Source organism: Tursiops truncatus, chromosome 4, assembly GCF_011762595.2.
Source record: "Tursiops truncatus isolate mTurTru1 chromosome 4, mTurTru1.mat.Y, whole genome shotgun sequence".
NCBI classification, from domain to species: Eukaryota; Metazoa; Chordata; class Mammalia; order Artiodactyla; family Delphinidae; genus Tursiops; species Tursiops truncatus.
Genome location: NC_047037.1, coordinates 140,538,057 through 140,558,143, shown reverse-complemented (window position 1 = coordinate 140,558,143; position 20,087 = coordinate 140,538,057). Strand labels below are relative to the sequence as shown.

General features: G+C 54.3%; 1 protein-coding gene across 1 annotated transcript in view; it reads right to left on the bottom strand.

The window, feature by feature from the left end:
* UMODL1 (uromodulin like 1) overlaps nucleotides 1-19,305 on the bottom strand; it is a 53,535-nt gene extending 34,230 nt beyond the window's left edge. The window contains exons 1-8 of the mRNA XM_073804654.1: nucleotides 19,167-19,305; nucleotides 17,737-17,898; nucleotides 16,849-16,970; nucleotides 14,000-14,186; nucleotides 12,211-12,351; nucleotides 6,063-6,317; nucleotides 3,161-3,273; nucleotides 1,527-1,746 (exon numbers count right to left, since the gene is read on the bottom strand). Of these exons, the coding sequence (XP_073660755.1) occupies nucleotides 1,527-1,746; nucleotides 3,161-3,273; nucleotides 6,063-6,317; nucleotides 12,211-12,351; nucleotides 14,000-14,186; nucleotides 16,849-16,970; nucleotides 17,737-17,898; nucleotides 19,167-19,305 (1,339 nt within the window). The remainder of the gene's footprint in view (nucleotides 1-1,526; nucleotides 1,747-3,160; nucleotides 3,274-6,062; nucleotides 6,318-12,210; nucleotides 12,352-13,999; nucleotides 14,187-16,848; nucleotides 16,971-17,736; nucleotides 17,899-19,166) is intronic.
* Between the last annotated feature and the right edge of the window lie 782 nt (nucleotides 19,306-20,087).

Here is a 20,087-nt window from a genome sequence, read left to right as displayed (position 1 = left end):
CTTTCGGGGAGGGTCCTTCTTGCCTCTTCCGGCTTCTGGCGGCCCTTTGAGCTCCTCGGCCTGTGGCTGCGTCACCTCTGCCTGCATCTTCACGTGGTGTCCTCCACGGTCCCTGGGTCATCTCCTTTCCTGTCTCTTCTAAGGGCACTGCCATTGGACTTTGGGCCCACCCTGATCCAGAATGATTTCTGATCCTTCATTTCATCTGCAAAGACCCTTCTTCCAAATACGGTCACGTCTGAAGTTAGGTGTGTACTTCTCTTTTGGGGCCACCATTCAACCCACAGCATCACTTGACAAAGCTCTGGAATAACCTGAGCCCTGATGCCAGGGGATGAGGCTGGGAAGCATCTCGAGGTTAGGGCTGGATCTCCAGAAGATGGCTCAGATCTGTCTCTGGGCCCTGGGGGTGCAGGCTGAGGGTCCACCCACAGGCTGCCCGGCGTCTGCCCAGCACTTATCCCCTGAACCCAGGCAGGCAGGCCCACCAGGTGCAGAGGGCCGCCGTCATCTCCATCCCCGAGGGGGTGAATGACAGAGGAAGGGACCCCAGGCTCAGCAGGAAGGTGTTTCCCAGGCATGACTTCAGGTGTGACACTCCCACGGCCCCTTCTCTGCATTCGTGGGCTGCGGGAGCTTGGGACAGCAAGCTGGCAGGCGACAGGGCTCAAAGGAGTTGACAGCGCTCACTCTGGGACCTGCTCCACTCCGGGGGTGGTGCGTTCCATGGATTGAGCCCCAAACAGGCTCTTTGATGTAGAGACTGCAGTGCCCTCACCGCACAACGGAACTTCATCCCTGCTTTGACAGCAAAACCTTCCTGACGTGACAGCTCGCTGTCTCTCTATGTCTGTCTCTCTCTGTCTCTCACTGCCCCCTCTGAATCCCCTGCATCTCTCCCTCTCTCTGTCTCTTGATGTCTCTGTCTCTGTCTTATCTCTGACTCTGTCTTATCTCTGACTCTGTCTCTCCCTCTGTCCCCATCTCTCTCTCTCTCTCACTGCCCCCCTTCCCCCAACCCCCTCTCCCTGCCTCTCTCCATCTCTGTTTCTCCATCTCTCCCCCCCTCTTCCCTAATCTGTGACTTCCTGTATCACCAAGTAAAATTACAAGCCTTTGGGCTAATGAAACAGATCTCCACGTTAACAAGGCGCACAGCAGCCAGGCCTGGCTGGGCCCCGACGCAGACACAGTAAGCTCCCGTCCCTGTGCCCTTCGTGGACCCTCCAGCCCAGTTCTACCCTGGGTTCTGGTGGCAGCTGAGAAACACCATCGAAGGGAGTAAGTGTCCCTGAGCTCCGAGGGGTGCTTCTCCCGTCAGGAATTGGAGGTGTGGGACACAGGTGGGCTCACTGTTTCGGGGCGGCAGCCCTAGGCCCCAGTCCCCATGGAAGAACACAGAATACGGACTCAAAGTTCATTTGCTTCATCTTTTGGAACAAAGTGAATGTTGATCAGGACTAACGCAGCCTGGACTTTGGAGGGCATCGGGGCGGCACACCCTGGGCACGGAGAGGAGGACCCACCTTGCACAAGCGTCTCCGACTGGTCCACCTGGAGCACGGTGCTCGCCCACAGAGGCGGGAGCATGGGGGACAGCGTGGCCACGCCCACCGGGAACTCGGGGTCCTGCACCGTCAGTCTGAGCCTCACCACCACGCTTCCGGCCCGGAGAGACACGACCTGCATCCTCAGCTTCCCTCTTCGGTACAAGTCAGAAAGCGCCGGCGGAAAGGAGGTTGCAACCTGGCCCAGAAGAGGCAACAGATGCTCAGAGGCAGCAGACTTTTCCATCAAAGCCTTCAAAACCAGTCAGCGAGGCCCCGGGTGTGACACGTGGATGGTTCCCAGAATCCACGTGTCCTCTTCCTGACCAAGAGGATGCGCCCAGCCACCCTCCTCGGGGACAGCAGAGTTACCCCCTCCAGCTCACTGCAACCCTGGGACAGTGGGCCGGGCCTGCTCCGTCTTGGTAACGACTCAGAGACCATGACAGTCGGATCTCCATCCTGCAGCCCTAGATGCACGGCCCACTCTGGGTGCCCTGGAAACCGGTGTGAAGATGATGTGTGTGTGAGAGAGGTGGCTGGATGGACTGATGGACGAAAGCGGCAATCCCGTGGCTCCTCAGAGCTGCCCCCCTCCCACTGGGCTGTATCCCCAGGAAACAGGCACAGCCAGGTGATCAGGGGCACCTGTGCCCGAGCAAGGAGACCCAAGCCTCGCCCACATTCCTCCTACACCACTCCTGCACCCACAGGCGAATTACTGCTAGAAACAAGGGAGAATTCTCCAGGAAAGTTCAAAAACCAACTCCTCTCTGCAAGTGAACGTTGAGAGGCGACCCTCCTTCCATCCCTCCCATGTCCACACATTCTGCAAGTAGAAGCCTGGACTGCCCTCTTGTTTCAGAATATCTTTCCAAGACGTTTCTATGATGAACGGCCTTGGGAGAGAGAGGATGGCCCCGTCCAGAGCAGAGCAGATCTGTTCACCGTCTGATGCGGTAAAGATAACGTATCTCCGGAACAAGGTTTAGGCAGGTTTGCATGGGGGTCCTCAGCTGTGATGCAGATGCACTGCATGTGCGTCACCCACCGGGCTCCCTCTGCATCACCCCCGTGGGACTTGGGGGCCAGCAGGGGACCTGGCACCAATGTGATGCTTGTGCCGCCCGCTGTGCTGTGAGGGAGGGAGTCCTTTGTCTCTGACCCAGGCATCTCGTGTCCTCTGCCAGCATCCACGCCACAGGCTAACTTACTAGCTTGCAAGAAGAGCCAAATCCTAGCCCTCTCCCAGTTACTGACAGGTTGGCAAGTCGCTTTTTTCTCCAGCTCAGCATCCCAGGATAGATGATAGCTGCTACTGGCCTGGTTCTCCCAAGCCTCATGCTGGTGCCCGCCTTCAGCCCCAGGGAGGAACGGATGCTTTGATCACTGGTAAATGCTTACTCAGTGAAGCTGCCCCAAAGAAGGAGGGCAGAGGCCCCAGGTCCCCCAAACAGAAGGTTCGACAAAAAACCCAGCCGAGCCATCAAGTGGTCCAGCCCGTTTGAATCAAAGTTGGTTTGTCCCCAAACCTATTTTAAGTCACGCATAAAAGGGGGCACAGGGCGGGTTTCTGGCTCCAACTCTCAGAAAGCTCCTCTGCCGGGCTTTACCTCGTGCAGCAGCTGCTGGGAGAAGTTCTGGAACTCGGGGCTCCCACGGTCCAGCAGCCCCTCTGTCACGTTGCGGTTTAGGATCCTGACAGTGACTTCGAACACCCGGGCATCTGAGACAGACGATGACACAAATTAACTGAAGTCCGGGGAGCACGAGTCACACGCTTTTCTGTCAATGTTTTCCAACCTCCCCTACTCTTCGGAGGAGAATTTTTTGGAAAACAGATTGAGGCATGAGTCTTAGGTTTGGTAGCCACATTGGGGGAAATCAGCGTGAGGAATATATGCCTCTACGCTGGAGTGAAGGGAACTCAGACATAGACACACACTTAGAGCCAAAGCAGGGGGACAAGTTACAGACGTCACATGGCTCACACCGGCGGGAACTGGGGTCCAACCAGCCATGTAGGGTCCTCACCCAGTGTGGCCACTGCTTTCCTTGGCACACGCCCCAGCCAGGCCCCTGACACTCAGGTGACAAGTTCATCCTGATTTCTCTGGGACTTTCCCATTTTCCCACCAGAAGTCCCACCTCTCAAGAACCTACTCTGTCCCGGACAAAATGATAGGGTTGGTCAGCCTGTAAGGGACGTGTCCTTTTCTTTGGACATAAGCAAACCTGGAAAAGATTCAAGATGGGACATGGGAGCATGTCTCTTTCGATACCAAGAATGAAACCCACATCCACAGCAGACCCTGCAGCCATGATCTAGATTCTAATGATCTGAAGGCACTCACAGCTTGTCCCACCCTGGTTCTCCACCAGCCAGCGAGCTTCGGGCCAGTGGGGCAGAGTTTATCACCGCTGCACGCACACAGCCCCAGAAATGTCACCAACGTTGTATAGCGTACATTTCTAGACGGGGGCCCCTCTGAACCTTCTCCCACCTTAGCAAGAGGAATGAGTATCCCTTAGGGTCCGGGATTCCCAGGCTCTGGTCCTGCCCACATCACAGAGCCTCTCGGGAGGTGGGTATCCACCAGTGCTTCGGGAATCCAGACTCACTGTGACGCTCCGGGTCTCCACTGCTACGATAATCTCTATGGCCTCCAACACAGCAAGCATTTAATAATGTCAAATGAATTAGCTAAGACCTTTAAAGTGAATCGAGCTTTTTAAAAAAAAAATAGGGCTCTGCAAACATAAGGCATTTCTACACTACAGAGAAGGAACGAGAATCCAGCTGGGGAAGGAATCAGCTTGTAATCAGGAGTCTTATGGAATCTTCCAAATTATCTCCTCTGCGTTGGAATGTAGGTATTTTTTCCTGAGGGTACAGAGTCCATGGGGTTGGGGCGGAGCTGCATGTTCCTACCGCCCGTCCCAACTGAGATGAATTCACGCTGGGATGTTGGTCCCACCAATTTTCACTTCTGAGATGAGTTGTGGGGGGACAGAGGGTGGAAGTGATCTGTGGGGATGGAGCCCCTCATGGTCCCAGTTTCCTCAAAGGGAAAAGAGTGTTCCCCCCATTTTCTCCGTGGAGCAACTTGAAAATAAAACAAGAGGGTAAGGTGGCACAAGTTTGGAAATTAAGGCTTGTGCAAAGTCAAGGGCTCGAGTTTTTGCATGGCCGGGGTTCTGGGGGCCCTCTGGGGGCCTGTTCTGCGTGTTTGCCATTTAGCAGGGTCGGCCCCCATCAGTGCATAGAGGGTGTAGGCCAGACCCACCCCCCCAGCCCTCACTCCCTCACTGCCACCATCACTGTCACTGGCGTTATCCCTACCCGTGAGACAGAACCCCCAGAGGGTGCTTTTTTTTTAAATTTTTATTTTATATTGGAGTCTAGTTGACTAACCATGTTGTGTTAGTTGCAGGTGTGCAGCAACGTGAATCAGTTCTACATATATCTATTCTTTTTCAGATTCTTTTCCCATTTAGGTCATTGCAGAGTACTGAGCGGAGTTCCCTGTGCTATACAGTAGGTCCTTGTTGGTTATCTATCTTAAATATAGTAGTGTGTTTATGTCCGTCCCAGACTCCCAATCTATCCCTCCCCCCAACCCTCCCCCCCCGGCCATAGCATCTTTCATACAGTGATTTCTGCCCTCTGCCTGCTCTGAACCCCCAGGCTGGGTCTCCTACCCAGCTCCGGTCCCCAGACCAGAATGTCTCAGAGCCACACTGTCCGTATGCACACTTCCACGTCCTGCTGCCAGAGGCCAGCCTAGGAGGGAACTCCCCGGGCCGAACCTGACAGAGGTCTACACCACCGGGGTAGCACCACGACCAGGCAGAGGGGAGGTGGCATCACGGGGCAGGGCCAGTGTCGGCCACCTGGCAGAGTCACGTGGGTCACGCCAGCTGCCTCCTGGACACTGGAATCCCCAATTCATGCCTACGCTGTGTTTATTTGGGGCAAAAATTTCTTCAGGGCTCCGATGCAGTGGGCATCATGTTAGCTTTGCAAGTGCACGGCATGGGAAATGAGGCATACTTCGTGACGATCTTACAGATGCTCAGCTCTTGGGTTTGGGGAAGTTATACAGACTCAGCTGTGTGGAATTAAGTGTGGCAAAAGTTCCTTCGATGCGTGCGAACCGCTACCCTCTTCTGCTCTACTATACTTTGGGCTTCACTCTCTCTGACTGCATTATGCGTCCTTCAAACCACAGCAAAATGGGATCTTCAGAGAGCCCTCATCACCCCAGGTGTCAGAAGAGCCCCCAGTCAGGATGAGACGCAGGGGAGCGAGGGGAGCCTGTGCTGGGCCATGAGCACCGTGGCACTGCTCCGGGACACAGAGCGCACTCACTGCCCCCCAGGAGAGTTGGGGCCAGGTCAGTGACGGCCCCTGTCCTGCTCGTAGGAAGCACGTGATTGGAATCACCAGGGCCAGCAGACTAGGCTGGAGAGACAGACTCACAGGTCATGTGGATTTCAGACATGTGGCCTTACCGGTCTTGACAGTGACCGTGGTGGTGACGTTGGCCCAGCACCCCTGGTAGCTGGTCCTCACCGCATACAACACTCCGGCCTCCAGCCCAGCCACCTCCAGGCTCGTCCCCCGGGTGCTGGCGTTCCTGAGCAGCTCCTCAGCCTGGTAAACCTGCACGTGGAAAGTGCAGTTCTGGGTGGAGTTTAAACTCCAAGACACTTGAAAGCTGCTGCTGGTGACGTTGAGGACCACGAGGTCTCTGATGGGAGGGCAGTCTGCAAAAGGGCAGAAGGAGGAAGACGCAGAAAACGTCAGAGAGAAGCAACAGAAACAAAAGTCAACAAGTGGGCTGACATCAAAGTGAAAAGCTTCGGTCCCACTTGAAACCATCCACAAAATGAAAAGGCAGCCTACACACCGGGAGGAAAATCTGCAAATCATATATCTGATAAGGGGTTAATATCCAAAATATAAAAATCATACAACTCATTAGCAAAAATAAAAACAATAATCATGATCCCATTTTAAAATGGGCAATGGATCTGAATAGACATTTTTCCAGAGAAGACACACAGATGGCCAACAGGCACGTGAAAATGTGCTCAGTATCACTGACCATCTGGGAAATGCAAATCAAAACCGCAGTGAGGTATCACCTCACACCTGCTAGAATGGCTGTTATCAGAAAGACAAGAGGTAAGAAATGCTGGAGAGGGTGTGGAGAAAAGGGAACCCTCGTGCGCGGCTGGTGGGAATGTAAATTGGTGCAGCCACTATAGAGAACGGTATGGAGGTTCCTCAAGAAATGAAAAATGAAACTACCATATGATCCAGCAATTCCTTTCCTAGTTATTTATATGAAGGAAACAAAATCACTAACTCAAAGAGATACCGGCACCCCATGTTCATGACAGCATTATTTACAATAGCCAAGCCATGAAAACAACAAGCTGTTTTTGTAGCTGTGGTCATTATGGAGTGTGATGGGCTGAACTGTGTTCCCCTAAAACTCGTGTGTGGGGTCCTAACCCCCCAGTGCCTCAAAATGTGGCCGTATTTGGAGACAAAGTCATTAGAGAACTTGTTAAGTTAAAGTGAGGTCATCAGGGTGGCCCTAATCCAGCCTGACTCGTGTCCTTATAGAACAGGAGATGAGGACACAGCCAGGTAGAGGGAGGACCACGTGAGGACACGGGGAGGAGACGGCTGTCTGCATGCCAAGAGGCCTCTGAAGGCACGAGCCTGCCAACACCTTGCTCTTGGACTTCCAGCCTCTGGACTGTGAGAGAGTAACTTCCTGTTGTTTAAGCCCCGCAGTCTGTGCTGTGTGTTACGGCAGCCTGAGCAGATTAACGCAGGGTGTGATGTTTCTGGGCTACGTTTATAAATGCTGTCTCAACACAGATTCAAAGGGCCTGCTCTTCTGAGCCACAAGTACTTGATCATTTGCCCGAGGTCGTCTGCTCGGCTAATTCATCATGAAAACAATGGCCCAGGGGGAAGCAGGACTCTGGAATCAGGCTGAGGTGTCCTGCGTTTTCATATCGACATTCATGCTTTAGGGAGTAATACTCAAATATAACAACCAATGTGTATTTTAATGCTCAGATGGAATTAAATGTCTTTTTGGGGGAGAAAAATTCTGGCTTCACAGCAGGCACCTGGCCAATATGAATTATACAAAGCCTAGGGTGGCCCTCAGTCTATAGACACCACCATTTTTACAGCAGAATTTGATTTCTATAAGAAACAAGCGATGAGGAGATTTTTTTAAAAAATCTTTTGCAAAACCACAGTAAAGAAAAAAGAATTAAAATATATGTGAAGTTTCCAAAGCCCTTCCTGTAAGGATTCATAGGATATATGCTTTCTAATATTACAAAAAAATTGTCTTTCCGACAAATGTGTATGCTTCCTTTCAGTAAAAATTAAAATTGGCACAATTCAACCCATTTCCCTTTTTGCCTTGGCTGCCAAGAGGCTCAGGATCAAGACTGGTGACCCAGCCTCATCCTGCAGCTCAGCCCTGCTGGGTCCTCCCTGAGCTGCCCTTTAGAAATGGCAGTGCCCTGTGGATGTGCTCCCCTACCGTGAGCCCCTGCAGGTCCCCGCAAAGCATGGGTATAAACTGGTGGATGCTGGAGAGACAGGTGAGCCCAGCCCTCCCTCCATCTAAATTCTTGCAGCTTCCTGAAAACTCTCCTTGCATGCAGAGGTAGCGTGTACTTGGAAGGAGACGCGTTTGTCCTTTTCACTGAATTGTCCAGTATTTTTCTGTGCCTTTGTCTCACAGGTGGTTTTCACTCTTTATGACGCTGTCCTTTGTTTCAGCTGAGGACTGGACAGCAGCCCAGGCCCTGAGACCGTGGGTCTCACCCCCACCTCCCGGCCACTGGGACCATGAAATCAAGACAATCACCTTCTGGGGGTCTAATAACCACGTAACTTTTCGGTCTGTGTCCCCAGGAACGTGTCACTGAGAAAGTAAGGAAAAGCTACAACTTTTCTAAAAATCTGCTAAAAGCACTGAATGTTCTGATTCACGCAAACCATACAACACCCAACATTCTTTCAATCCCGCAGGTGGCCACACGACACCTGGCAAATAGGACAGTGAGGCTGAGAACGAGGCCTGAGGCCTGGTTGCCGTATCCAGCTCGCAACAAGGTTGCAACCCCGCGTCCTGGTTGCCATTCAGGCATCACTCGATGTGGAACGGCAAACGAATCCGTATTATGGGCCAAGCACGAGTGCCTCCAGGCTGAGAGGAATTAAAATAGAAAGGGTCCCCTAGGTGTTGGAAAGAACTCTGGGACTGGCGTTTAGGAAGTCTGAGAGGGTATCAGGCTGGCTGGAGACATATTCACTGTTTAAATCAAGACGCCAGAGGGTCCCTAGAACACTGGGATAAGGAGCCACCAACAGGGTGGTTTCGACGGCTATGAAACCCTCAGAAGCATCTGCAGAAGCTGCCGTCTGCCCATGGTTCCTGCAGCTAAGGCGCTGTGGGCGTGTGGCCCTCTCATCCACAGAAATAAGTCCTCCCTGCAGAGAATGCTACAGCCGAACGTTTGTGTAGCTCTTTCTCCAATTTATTACCTTGAGACGTTTACAATTGTCCGGATTCAACCGTGTCTGACCAACCACAGTGGCGATTTCATACGGTTCGACATTTATTGAGCACCTACTAGGTATCCAGCACAGTGATGGAAACAAGGACGGATTAAGGTCCACAGCGATGCCAGACACACACATGGGATGTCCAAGCCAGCGTGGCCAGTGTCGTAGCAGCAGTGGGGACACGGGGCTGTGGGGACACCCACGGCGCTATGGGCACCCCCTCCCACTACAGGCATCATGCTGCCCGCCAGGCCATCAGTGACACACTTAGAGCTGCCGTCGGCTGAGGGCTGTGGCAGCGGGCATGTCATTCCACGCAGCCCTTCTAACAATACCAGGTAATAGGTTCTACTGTACTATGATCCCATTTTACAGAGGACGAAACTGAGGCCCAGAAAGGTCAAGTCGAGAGTCAATGGCAAAGCCGTCCAATCACCAATGACCAAGTTCCCATGCTGCACTCCTAAACTGTCCCACCACCGGCAATAGACTGGGTAATGACCTCCAAAGACAGCAGCTCCTAATCCCTGGAACCTGGAAATGTGACCTTATTTGGAAAAAGGGTCTTTGCAGGTCTGATGAAGTTAAGGATCTCAAGAAGAGACTGTCCTGGATGATCCAGGTGGGGCTTAAATGCGATCACAAGAGAGAGTCGGGAGAGAGGATGCACGCGCACACACAGAAGAGAAGGCCACGTGAAAAGGGAACAGAGAGAGGACTGAAGATGCTGGCCTTGAAGATGGGAGCGATGTGGCCACGAGCCAGGGGATTCGTGCAGCCCTCAGAAGAAGGGTGAGGCAAAGAAGGGGTCTCCCCTGGAGCCTCCGCAGGGAACCTGGCCCTGCCGACACCTGGACTTGAACCCAGTGATAACGATGGTGGGCTTCTGCCCTCCAGAACCGTGAGAGAATAAACTTCTGCTGTTTTAAACCCCCAAGTGTGTGCCGTTTTGTTACACAGGCCCAGGAAATGAATCCACCTACCCACGCGTCTTTAAGTAGTTTTCAAGGCCGCTGTTGGTGAGAAGGTACAACTTGTTGGGAAGGTCTTTGTGTTGCTGTGAAATCAGCCAACTTCTGACACACCAAGGCTAAGCCCTCTTCTGGAGGACAGAACCTGAGATACTCCAAGCCGGAAATAATCCTTCTTTCCTGACCCTTCCTTCTTCTCTCTGACTTGGATTTCAGTTCATTGGCCAGGACGCTTTCTGTCACTGCCCTTTGGCTTTGCAACGTCCCTCCCTCTGAAAATGCGGCCCCAGAAGATAAGCCCAATTCTTGACCGGGTGTGATCCCAGGGTGCCACTGCCCTGCGGCCCTCCCCGGGCTGCGGCTGTGAACCTGAATTCAGGAGTCGACACCGATCTGAGGGAAGCATGTCAGATTCTCTGTGTCCACGGGTCTGGGCCTTTGTTCCTTGCAGGCAGCCCTGACCTGTGTCTGGTGGGGCAGGAAGGGTGCTGCTGGGGCAGTGGGCTTTCCCGTGATCTCCCGTGTCAGTCTCTGCTCCTCTTTAAGCCCTGGACCTGTCAGCTGGACACCTGAACCTTGTAAAGGTAGAAACACTGGGCATTTGAGCCAAGATGCTGAGCATTCAGTCGTCGAAAACCTGACTATAGATCAGGTTTGTGAACTTGAGCGGTAATCCTTCGCAGCCTAGTGGACTCTCCAGCGGCGGCCCTGCCCTCACCAAGCAGCCACCTCAGAAGATGGTTCTTTCTGGAGCTGAATAGCTATCAGTCTTCAGCTGGGTAGGGGACCATGTCGGAGGGAGTTAGGATGACCCTTGAATACAGTTCCACTCCATCCTAAAAGCAGAACGTGTTCCTGGAACATGAAGTGCAAACCGGGCAATATTTCTTAGGGGTTTTCTTGTGCAAGAATCCAGCTGCCCTGTGTGTCATTAACTGGGTGACTAATTTCACAAGAAAAGCATCTGAAATTTGCGCTGTATTTTCCACGGGTCTGTACCTCTAACCCGTTCCAGCAGATAGCTCATTTATTATATTAGCTTCTAAATTTAAAACATGTGCTGTTTCCCTTCACCATATGCGATTGGAATTCGCTCTAACTTTCTGATCGGGAGACACCGGCTTTGTCTTCTCTGCCCTGTTGGAACTGAGGTCGGGGTGGTGCGCTTTCCCTGTTTATGTTGAGCTGTCAGCGTGGCAGTTGGCAGCACTCCTGCCTGTGAACAGAGTCTCATGTCTTCTCAGATAACCGAGCAGAGTATCGTCAATAACTGTATATTCCAAACTTCTGTTCACATGGCGGGTCGGGTTGCTCCCCCCTGAGGCCACAGCGCAGGAGATCTAGGACGGGCTGCTGGGATTCTGTGCAAAGCTTTGTGGGTACCTCGTGCACAGAGGAGATGCACAGTTCTAATCGGACAAAGCCCCCAGGGCACAGGACAGGCAAGTCTGGCTGCAGAGGTGGGGCTGGTAGGTGCATTTTTAAAACTCCAGGGACCCTAGGAATAGCCACCACTCAATCACCCCTCTCCCCTTAAAGGGAAAAGAACATGAGGATTAAATCACTAATTTATTCCAACTCAGTTATAACAAGATTCTCCCCAACCACTTCACAATGCTAGCGAAAGTTGTAGTGTTCAGAGAGGAATGTTGGAGGTGACATACAAGTCCCCCACGAGGGAAATAGCTAAGAGCACTGCATCCCTGCTACAGCATACCACTGTTACTCGAGCATTGAAAATCGTAATTATGAAGATAAGGTTGCTTCTTGGAAACCTTTACATGACATAATGGGAAGTGAAGAAAGCAAGATACAAAATTGAATATGTGGCAGGATTTAAATAAGGTCAAAAACAAAAAAACTGGAAGGAAACAGGAGAAAATAAAAACAATTGGCCACGGTGCTGAGACTGGGAGCGACTTATCCTTGCACGCCCGTAACAATGTTGTTAAAGCCATAAATCAGGTTCCAGAAAGAAGAGAGAACTCCAGAGGCCAAAGGGGCTAAGGTGCGTCTGCATCTCAACTGAGGCTTCCTTAAGGCCTTCCTTCCCCACCTGGAGAGCCCGGTCGCTCACCTTCACAGCTGCCATCCAGCTTCTGGGGGGACGAGGTGGGCGACTCCGGGTGACCGAGGCACTGGTACGAGCCCTCCATGTTTAGACACCGTCCCCTCCCAGCGCAGGCGTTGAGTTCGTCATAGGAACATTCATCTACGTCTGTGGGAAAGGAGAACAGGTGAGAATACTCATCAGGGCCATCGGTCCTTCCCATTAACCTCTAGATGTGTATCGCACGAGCTGAGGAAGTGGTTTGGGCTGCGGTCCCCAGGGGCCTCTTGATGCCCTGCCTCAGAGGCCCCATCGGTCACAACCCTCTTCACCAGAGCACCTGGCCCACGGCTCAAGGCACAGCTCCATGTGCTTGGGTGGGTGCTGTGGCCCGAGCAGATCACTTTGGGGCTGTGTTGAGTCTGAAATCATGAGGTCCAGACATCCTTCCCAAGCATCTATCCTGTGGACGGCAGTGTATGGATGGAGAAATAGGGCAGAGCAGCCCTTGACCTGCAGAAGGGGCCTGGCCCTCTCCTGTCGGAAGCCAGGCTTCTCTGCCGCCAGGACCGAGCAAGGCCATATCACCCTTTTATCTAAGCCAGACGGAAAAAAAAGGCCACCGTCACCCACCGAGCACCAACCGCTCTCTTGGCCGCAGTGAGGGGCTGTTCGTTCTTTACTAACCCTAGCTCGTCTTCACGCTGGTTTCCCCTCCCCGCGGATGAGATTGATTGAAATACCCAATCACAGAACTGCCTCTGCTTTCTGACAGCATCCAACCTAGAACAAGCCCCACTCCCTTACCCCTCCCTCTCCTCAGCCACCCAATCAGAGCCGCACCCCATAACGGAGTCTCTCTGACCCCCTCCCGCGGACGAGCCCGCGGGCCCTGACGCGTGCCTTCTCTCTCGCTGCCTCGTGAGCTAACCCCTCCTGGTTCACCTGCTGGGGAGTTTCTAGGGTCTCCGGACGGAAACCTGTCAGAACGGACGAGACAGCACTTGGTTTAAGGGCGCTGCTCGGTTTGGTTTTCAAGAACGTTTGCAGAGTTGAAGGGAAGGCCATCACTAGAGCTTTCCCTGGGCTCCAGACCCTGGCGTCTTTCTGTGTGACCTTCAGCGGCATAGAAAGAGCTGCCTCACGAGAGCGGCCATCCTCCTAAGGGTGCAGCAAACTCCAGCTGCCTTCTGTAGCGGGAAGGAAAGTGCTGTTGGAGCCCAGCCGTCTGCTCACGGACTGTCCAAGGTTACTTTCATGCCACTTTGCAAAGCTGAGCTGTTGAAACAGGCCATGTGGCCCACAGCCAAAAATATTTACTATCTGGCCTTCTTCAGAAAGTTTGCCAAACCCTGACATGGACAGAAAAAAAAAAAGAAAAGAAAAAAGCCAGGTAATTTCTTCCAGAAACACATCTATCTGCTGCACCAAACTCAGATTTGTGCCAACTCTGCTTTGAGAGCCTTCGAGATGTAAGGATGTCCTTAGCGAGGGTGGGAAAGAGGCCACAAGGAAATTTGGGAACCCGAGAACTGAGCAAATGGGTTATTTGTGTGCTGTTCTAGGATTTGTTCTCCAGCCTCCACCTGGATGGAAGGAGAAACTGGACGTGAGAGGCTTAGGAGGAGGCCGGAAGGAGGGGAGGGGAAGGGGACGCTAGCACAGAACGAGTTCTCAAAATCTCGGCTTCGGAGCTTGGAGTTTAAACTCTGGGCTGGGATGAGCTAAAGGTGGGTCTGACCGCCCCTCACCCACTGGATGATTCTCCCACTCCGGCGGCCCCCGCCCCCAAGGGGACAACAAAGGGAAGCCGCACCTTGCACCCGGATGTCAATCACTTCATAGATGCGTTTCACCACGCCGTCCAGCGCCGCGGAGATGCGGGCCACAGGCTCCGGCTGCGGCAGATCCAGCAGCAGCCGGGACACCGTGATCGAGGTGTCCCCCCCGGCCGAGTGCAAGTGGTGGACAGCGGTGTCCAGTGGCTGCAGGGCACTGGTGACCTGTGAAACCAGAGTCAGAGCATCAGGTGGTGGAAGGACGCGCCCATCGGACAGACAGGGAGACAGAGGCATAGGGACGTTAAAATTAACTGCACAAACACACACACAACACACACACAACACACACACACACACACACACACACACACACACACACACCACACACACCATTCTCCTGTGCAGCAAAAAACTCTCTCCAATATTTTTATTTCTGTTGTCATTCCAATAAAGTCCCACAAACCAGATTATAAATACTTTGGGGTTGAATTGTGTCCCCCTCCCAAAAAAAAATCCCCATGTTGGAGTCCTAATCCCCCAGAACCTCAGAATGTGACCTTATTTGGAGATAGGGCCGTTGCAGATGTAGTTAGTTAAGATGAGCTCATTAGGGTGGGCCTTGGTCCAAGATGACTGGTGTCCTTCCACAAAGAGGACGTTTGGACACAGACAGACACTGGCAGAGGAAACAATGTGAGGACACAGGGAGAAGCTAAGGAGACACCTGGAGCGGACCTCTGCTGTGTGGTCTGCTACCGCAGCCCCAGGAAGAGACACCGGTCAACCAGGGTCCCCCCACTGGTCCCCACCCTTGCAGCTGACAACAGAGAATCAGGTCTGGAATTGGGGAACTGGACGTCAAACCACATCTGATATTTTCTGAAATTGAATGATCCCTTTTCTCATTTCATATGAATTCTTTTTGTTCCAGTCTAATATCCCGAAATCTCAAGGTAGCATTGATATTTACCTTGGGAAGACAGGCAAACAGCGTGACTACCAGGCAGAAGGGCATCACCGAAGCAGGATTTGCCAACAAACCCACAAGTCTCCCCTGGAAACCAGAAAGGTGTTTTGGGGGCCCTGGAGCCCGCGCCCTCCTCAGCAGACTTGAAACCCTTCACAGGGGGAGGCAGATCAGGAAGTCAACACTGGCCTCGTGCAAACCCCTTAGTTAGGGCGCCCAGCACCTGCTGTAGTCAGGAGCCCATGTGGACAGGCTCTCCTGAGGGGAGGAACGAAACCTTCACACATGAAGAGGCAAGGGGTGACGAGAACAATAACATTCAAAACCCAGCAATCACAGCAGCTCAGAACCTACGTGGATCAGCGTCATTTTAAGCCTTTTAATGTACTGTCTAAACCTCACAGCCACTGTCTCATGTAGGCTTATGATTATTCCTGTTTAATAGAGTAGGTATCTAAGGCACAGAGAGGTTAAGTAACTTGAGCAAGGTCACACAGCTGATGAGTGACAGTATTGGGATTTGAATCCATGCAGTCTGGCTCCAGAGCCATGTTCTTACTGGCCAACTAGGCATCCCCAGCTAAGAAAAGACAAAAATCTCTTCTAGCTGGGACAGTTAAAGAGGCTTCTGGGTCAAGGTGACCTTTGGGAGTACCTCTCAAGCCGTTTTACTGGACAGCCCAGAGCAAGGTGAGGGTGTAATGCCATCTGTTTTGGGCTCACCCCGGCCAACTCTGGTCTGATTTCATGACCCAGGGGCCACATCTATGGGACCTGACAGTCAGGAAGGACCAGGCACACAGTGTGAGGGGTCCAGTGCGGAAGGAAATGTGCAGCCCCTTGTTCAAAAATTATTAAGCATTTCAAGAGGCAACAGCAGAGCATTATACAAATGCAGGGCCCTTCCCAGCGTGGGGTGACTGCAGGGCACTCACCTGGGAAGCGGGTCCTGAGGTCAGACCACCACCCTGGGCAGGCACCGTCAGGTGGTGGTGAGCAGTGCCTGCCCCCAGCTGGGCTCCCAGGACCTGGGCGGGGGTGGGGCGACTCCCAGAGCGTGAAGACGTCCTGCTGGTTGCAAGGCGCTGCCGAGGCATCAGCAAGCGTGAGCTGTGTCTAGGCTGGGGCTCCCTCCCGGGGGTGGGGTGCGGGCCTTGCCCCTCAGGGGGCCTGTGGCCACATCTAGAGACAGTTTTGATTGTCACAGCCGGGCACGTTTCTGGCCTCTTTTGGGTAGAGCCAGGCCTGCTGCGAAACCCTGTGGGGACAGGCAGCCCCATGACAGAGCCATGCAGCCCCAAACATCGACAGTGCCAAGGCAGAGGAGCCCAGTCTAGAGGTCCCCATCTCAGCACCTTCCAGAACTCCTGGGACTTCCCTAAAGCGGGAACCAGAACTCGGGATGCGTGAGAGAGGTGCTCAAGGGCACAGCTCTGGGGCCTGGGAAGGCTGCACCCGGGCCTTAAGCAACAGACCCTGAAAAGAGGAGGAGTTTCCAGCTTCATGTCGTGATAGGGTAGGGCTTGCACGCCACGTACCTCAAAACACACCAAACTGCACCTCCGAGAGGGCATTTTACTGCACAAAAATCGTATCTCTTTCAAGCTGGTTTTTTTTTTTTTTTTTTTTTTTTTGCGATACGCGGGCCTCTCACTGTTGCGGCCTCTCCCGTTGCGGAGCACAGGCTCCGGACGCGCAGGCTCAGCGGCCATGGCTCACGGGCCCAACCGCTCCGCGGCATGTGGGATCCTCCCGGACCCGGGGCACGAACCCGTGTGCCCTGCATCGGCAGGCGGCCTCTCAACCACTGCGCCACCAGGGAAGCCCCAAGCTGTTTTTAAGTGAGAATCCACATTTGGTTCAGAGTCAGTCGGTTGGGGTCTCCTGTGGAACCCCTCCCGACACCCCGATACCTACCATGGAGTGCAGAAGCCTCATGTGATCCAGCAGCCTGGGGTCCGCCTGCTGGAGCTCCGTGAAGTCCATCTTCACCAGGACGGTCACGTTGTACCAGAAACTCGCCAGCTTCCCCTCTGGAGCTGCCCGAGGGCGCAGGGATGAGCCTCAGGCCCAGGACAGGCTGGGGGCCACAGGAGGCCCCTGGGGAATGGGGTGGCACGCTTCCGACCCCCTGCCCCGCTTCTCTTATGTTACCTATGGTCCTATTTATACCATAGAATGTACTATTGTACACAAGGTATATTAGATAACATGACGCGTATTACTTATAACATATATACTATAATGTATACAGTATAATAGTATCATTATATATTATATGTAACATAATATTCACATTATGTATACTATTACTTTATACTATGCTAATAAGATATATATTATACTAATACTTCATGTTTTATAATATATTGTATATCGCACGTTATATATATATACAGTTTATATGTGTTTCCCTGGCTCTGAACCTTGACCACCTCTTCTCCTGGGGGCCTGCACTGACTTGCCAGACGGGGGCCTGGGAAGGATTTCGGGTCCCCGTGGGGCTGCACAAGCAGACAGTCCTAAACCTCCCAGCTCTGACACAGCTCAGCTCCCAGCAAGCTCACCGGGAGCTCTGAGGGCCTCCCCAGGCAATCTTGGGAAACTGGGGTCCCTGCTTTTCCAGGAACGTCTAGCCCCCTCAGGGCAGCTGTGAGCACACTTCTCCCCCTGAGGGGTCAGTGGCCGATTTTATGAGTGAAATGGGCCCGTGCACAGGCTGCAGGCTCCCCACAAAACCCGGGCTGCTGCTACCAGAAACTCACTCCTCCCCCCACCTTCTCCCAGATCAGGCCTCAGCCCTACCTCGGGGGGCAGGGGCCGAGCAGCGGGGGCCCCCCGACGAAAGGCAGCACTTCTGAAGACCAGGACAGTCCGTATCCAGGGTGCATGGCGAGGTAGACGCTCCTGGCCTCACCGCCGGGCAGATGCCGGGTCTAGATGCGAACTCCTCAGACCGATTCAGGGCTGGGGGACAAGCGAGCAGCCATTAGTGCTATTGGCTGTGGAATCCCGGATGGCCTGTGTGGTGCTGTGTCTGGATGCCTCCTGGCACTGGGATCTGTCTGCGGTTCCGAGGCGCACAGAGCAGCCCACTCAAGGGCCACCGCCAGGCCTGGGCAGGGCCTCGCCCTGTCCTGCAGAGCAGCCAGCGAGGCCGTTTGCTCTGACTCTAACGTAGCCTGACCGTCTTTCCTGGGAGGAGGGCAGCTTTTCCCAGGAAGCTGGGGGCCCGGGTGACCTGTTCCTCTAGGCCTCAGGAGTCCATGTACAGGGCTTTCTACCACGCCCGTAGAGGCCCCCTTGCTGCTCTGTGTCCTGACAGCTCACTCACTCACTCACTGAATATTTATTGAGCACCTACTATGTGCCAGACACAAAGCAAGGTACCCGTGACCCAGCGGTGGGCCCGAGGCAAAGTCCCTGCCTCAGGACACTTAGATGTTGGACAGAGACCGATATGCCAATAGGCCTACAAAAGCTCAGATGAATGAGAGCTGCGGGGAAGAAGCAGGGCCCAGGGGCAGGTAGGCAGGGAAGGCCACCCTGAACAGGGGTCTCTGCAGGGGCCGGGGCACTGGGGGGACAGCCTGTAGCTTGAGGCCCAGGAAGTGGGAATGCGCTGGGCCCCCCAAAGGTGAGAAGGAGGTCCCCAGGGCTGGTGAGGGCGCGGTGGGTGAGCAGGTGGGCTGGGCCACGGAAAGACCCCCGCGGTGTTGAGGTGGGTGCCCTGGGGGGTTGGGGCAGGTCCGTGGTGAAGGGGACACTGTGGTGCCCTGCCCAGACTCTCTCACTGCTCTACCAAGCGCTGCGTCCCCACCTCCTAGGACCCTCAGGTGGCCCTTGGGGGCTGGAGCTGCCGCACCCCGTATGCAAAGCCCCAGGTGCCTGGGGTTTTACAAACCACCTTCCGACCCCGTGGCCAATGCTGTGAAATCGTCCCCTGCCTCTGCCCCTTCCCTTCCCTGTCCTGCGTCCACAGCCTCCCTGAGGGCGGCCTGACTTGCTAATCCCTGCTGTGCTCTGGCAGCCGGGCCTGTCGAGAGCCTATTGTGATGGTCCAGGCGAGAGCTGGTGGAGGCTGGACCAGGGTGATGGGTGGAAACAAGCGGGAAGCCGCAGATCCTGAGTGTCTGTAGCTGGAAGTGCCCACAGGACGTGCTGACAGACAGGACAGGGTGTAAAAGAAAGAGAAGCTTCAAGATGGTTCCAAGGCTTCAGGCCTGGGCATCCACTCGGCACCATTTCCGGGAGAAGCTGCAGGAAGAGTGGCCTTGGGTGGAGCCAGGATTTGGCCGTGCGGATGTGAAGTGTGGCGCGCTTTCTGGAGGCGCACATGGAGATGGGGGGCAGCGAGGCCCTGTCCCCTCCCATGGTCAATGCCCGGGAGGTTCGCTGAGGTCAATCAGCGGGGCTGTGGGCTGCACACCTCCAGGGCCACCACTCACAACGTGCTCGGTGGGACGCAGCTCGGGGCAGACGATGCAGACGACAGGAGCCTGCAGGAGGCAAAGACGACGGGGGCTGTGCAGCCAGGTGTGGTGAGGGCTGGCGGAGGCATGGGCTTCTAAAGCAAAGAGCCTTCAGAGATCTGATAAAAGCAGGAACTATCTGAGAATCCGGGGGCTCCTAGGGGACTAGCCGGGAGCCAGGGTGCTGACATTCAGGGGACAGGAAAGCACAGGAGAGGGAGAGAAGAACGGGAACCCGGGGGAAGCGGGCGTGCTGCTCTCTGCAGGGAGGCGGCCAGGGCGCCAGCTGATGCTGCCGGACACTCGCTCGGTGGCTGGGCGTCGGGGGCGGCAGGGCTGACCCCCCTGCCGGGTCTGTGCAGGCCCAGCAGTGGATGGAGCTCAGGGCAGCATGGGATGCAGGAAGCTGGGCAGCCGTGAGCGTCCGGGGGCTGAGGGCAGCAGGGAGGGAGCACAAGGAAGGCAAGACCCCAACCAGCGTCCGAGGAAGGGCCTGTGTGAGCTCCGCCCACCCACCCGGGGACGAGGGCTCCAGGCCCGACTGGGTGTCACTCAAACCCATCTGCCTCCTGCCCAGGTCCACGTAAAGCTCTGTGTCCTACGTGACAGTCAGGAGAGCCACTCTGGGCTCCCCAAACTCCAGGACAGTCAGCGAAGGCGTGAAAGCCGTGCTCTGGAAACGCG